General features: G+C 41.7%; 1 protein-coding gene across 1 annotated transcript; it reads right to left on the bottom strand.

The window, feature by feature from the left end:
• Nucleotides 1–402: 402 nt before the first annotated feature.
• On the bottom strand, nt 403–1804 carry HTR1E (5-hydroxytryptamine receptor 1E). The gene has a single exon (XM_060258457.1). It carries the CDS (start codon nt 1702–1704, stop codon nt 619–621), a length of 1086 nt encoding a protein of 361 aa, XP_060114440.1. The 5' UTR covers nt 1705–1804; the 3' UTR covers nt 403–618.
• Between the last annotated feature and the right edge of the window lie 526 nt (nt 1805–2330).

Genomic DNA, 2330 nt, shown 5'->3' with positions numbered 1-2330 from the left:
CTCCCATGGACACTGCTTGTCCTGTGAGGGAGGTCACCATAAGGGATCAGTGGATTACTCTAACCTCCTTCCCCAGTCCTTTAAAGCCCATGCCTATGCCACAACACAAGCCAATATTATGGTGGGAAGCAGCGGAAACCTCCCATATACTGACAAGCTACTCTAGATGGAGATAACTTCCAGGCAGTATTCTTTGAAGGAGAGGGGTGGTGGTAGTGGATCAGTATACAGAGCCATACACTAGCTTCCCTGTGGAAATAATACCCCAATGCATAGCTGCCTATAGACCAGCTAGAATTGGGAGAGAGGACTTTGTGACCCATGATTAGTTACAAGCTGCTTAAATACAGTTTATGTTGCATGCACTTTTTGCTTTTGTAAAAAAGAGACAATGTGTAATAAAATGTATTTGAAATTCATGGCATAGATGCTCATGTACTCATGACACAAAGAGGTAGAAAACAGTAGGGCAGATGCACAGGTTAAAGACAAGCAAAAACAAAACCCCCTTTTAATGCCTCCACCTTCAAAAGGAGAAGAGTTGCTAGGTTGAATTCATTTTCTCATATTTAAGGCCAATAAGTCACACTGTTGGGTTCCAGAGCTGTTTTAAGAGTGTTACCAACACTTAACAAGCTTTTTAAAGGCAAGTTTAAAATCTTCATTGAAACTAGTGTACAAGAGAGGATTTATAAGAGAATTCACATAACCCAGCCATGTCAAAAAGTGAGCCAGTTCTACAGATACAGTAATAAGCCCAACACCCACTATGAGCTCCTTAATGAAAAATGGCAGCCAAGACAAAATGAAAGCACTTAAAATTAGCCCAAGAATGCGTGCAGCCTTTCGCTCCCGTACACTGGAGATCTGTTGACGGTCCTCAGCCAAATCAAGGTCATTGTCTGAGGTTGGAGTCCTCACTGAAGCATTCATTCTGTCAAATTCTGTGGTGGGATCAGAGGTGGAGAAGTCTGACACACAGAATGTCTGTGTGAGCTTGCAGCTTGCAAAAGAGTTTTGGCTGTCAGTGCTTCTGCTGCTGAGGTGTCGGCTCGAACCCCGTTTTTGGTAAAGACTCTTGGCAGCATGATAGATTCTGTAATAAAGAATCAGTATGAGCGTCAAAGGGATATAGAATGCTCCAAACGTGGAGTAAATTGTATAGATAACATGGTTGTGATGGATCTGGCACTCGGTGGAATTGCTGTAACTGCTCTGGTTTCTCCAAAACAAAGGAGGCATGGAAATGAAAATGGAGATAGTCCACACAGTAATGATCATAATGCCAGCTCTCTTTGCAGTTCTCTTCCGGGCATATTCAATAGCATCTGTGATTGCCCAGTACCTATCCAGTGCAATGACACAAAGGTGAAGTATTGAGCATGTGCAGCATGTCATGTCGATGCTCAGCCAAATTTCACAGAGGAAATGGCCCAAAGTCCACCTCTCCATTACGATGTATGTAATACTCAAGGGCATAACCAAAACAGCAACAAGTAAGTCTGTAACAGCCAGGGAACATATTAAGTAGTTGGCAGGCTGGTGGAGTTTCTTTGTTGTACAAATGGCTGAAATGACAGATGAGTTCAGCAGCATTGTCAAGGTGGTGATTAGGGACAGGGTCAGGGTGATCAGCATGTTTTCTGTCACTGTTTTGAATTTGACAGCCATGTTGGCTTCTGAGGTGAAGTTGGTATTATTCATCTTGTCACAAAGAAGTTGCTGCCTTCTAAGAGTTCACAATATCAAATTTAAAATTTGTCCATTCATGAAGATCACGACGGTACTTCAAACCCAGAAATAGTTATAGCCCATTTTTCCCAGATGTAGCCTCATTTTTTCTCCTGTTCGCTGTTTTCCTGGAGGGTAAAAAAAAAAGAGAGTCAGTTAACAATGTATCTTACATTTCTATTTGTTTACAAAGATTTGCTCCAGTGCACATGCAGTATGCATTATTTGACTATTTGCCACTAGAATCTCTATGTGACTCACTACATTATGTCTCTGGCATCTTTTCTACAGAGCAGGGTCAATGGGCTTGGGGATATTGTCACTACAATCAATGAGTGGTGCTGCTTCACAGCTATACTATGTAATGGGAAGTCTGTCAACATAGGCATACAATTTCCAGCTTTTGACCATGATGCATTGCACTGCACAATTGTTTTGTTCACCTTCCAGTGACATTATTACAATGGGGATTGAATTAATTGCTATGTAAGCATCTGGGAAACATTTATACCATGTTCTCATGTTCCAATGGCATAAGTGGCTGGTTCTGTATCAGCCGAAATGTAAAGTCGTCATAGAAGAAATGCTTCACTGTGCCA

Source organism: Heteronotia binoei, chromosome 1, assembly GCF_032191835.1.
Source record: "Heteronotia binoei isolate CCM8104 ecotype False Entrance Well chromosome 1, APGP_CSIRO_Hbin_v1, whole genome shotgun sequence".
NCBI lineage: Eukaryota > Metazoa > Chordata > Lepidosauria > Squamata > Gekkonidae > Heteronotia > Heteronotia binoei.
The sequence above is the reverse complement of the archived record's forward strand: the minus strand, read 5'-3'. Positions and strand labels throughout refer to the sequence as shown.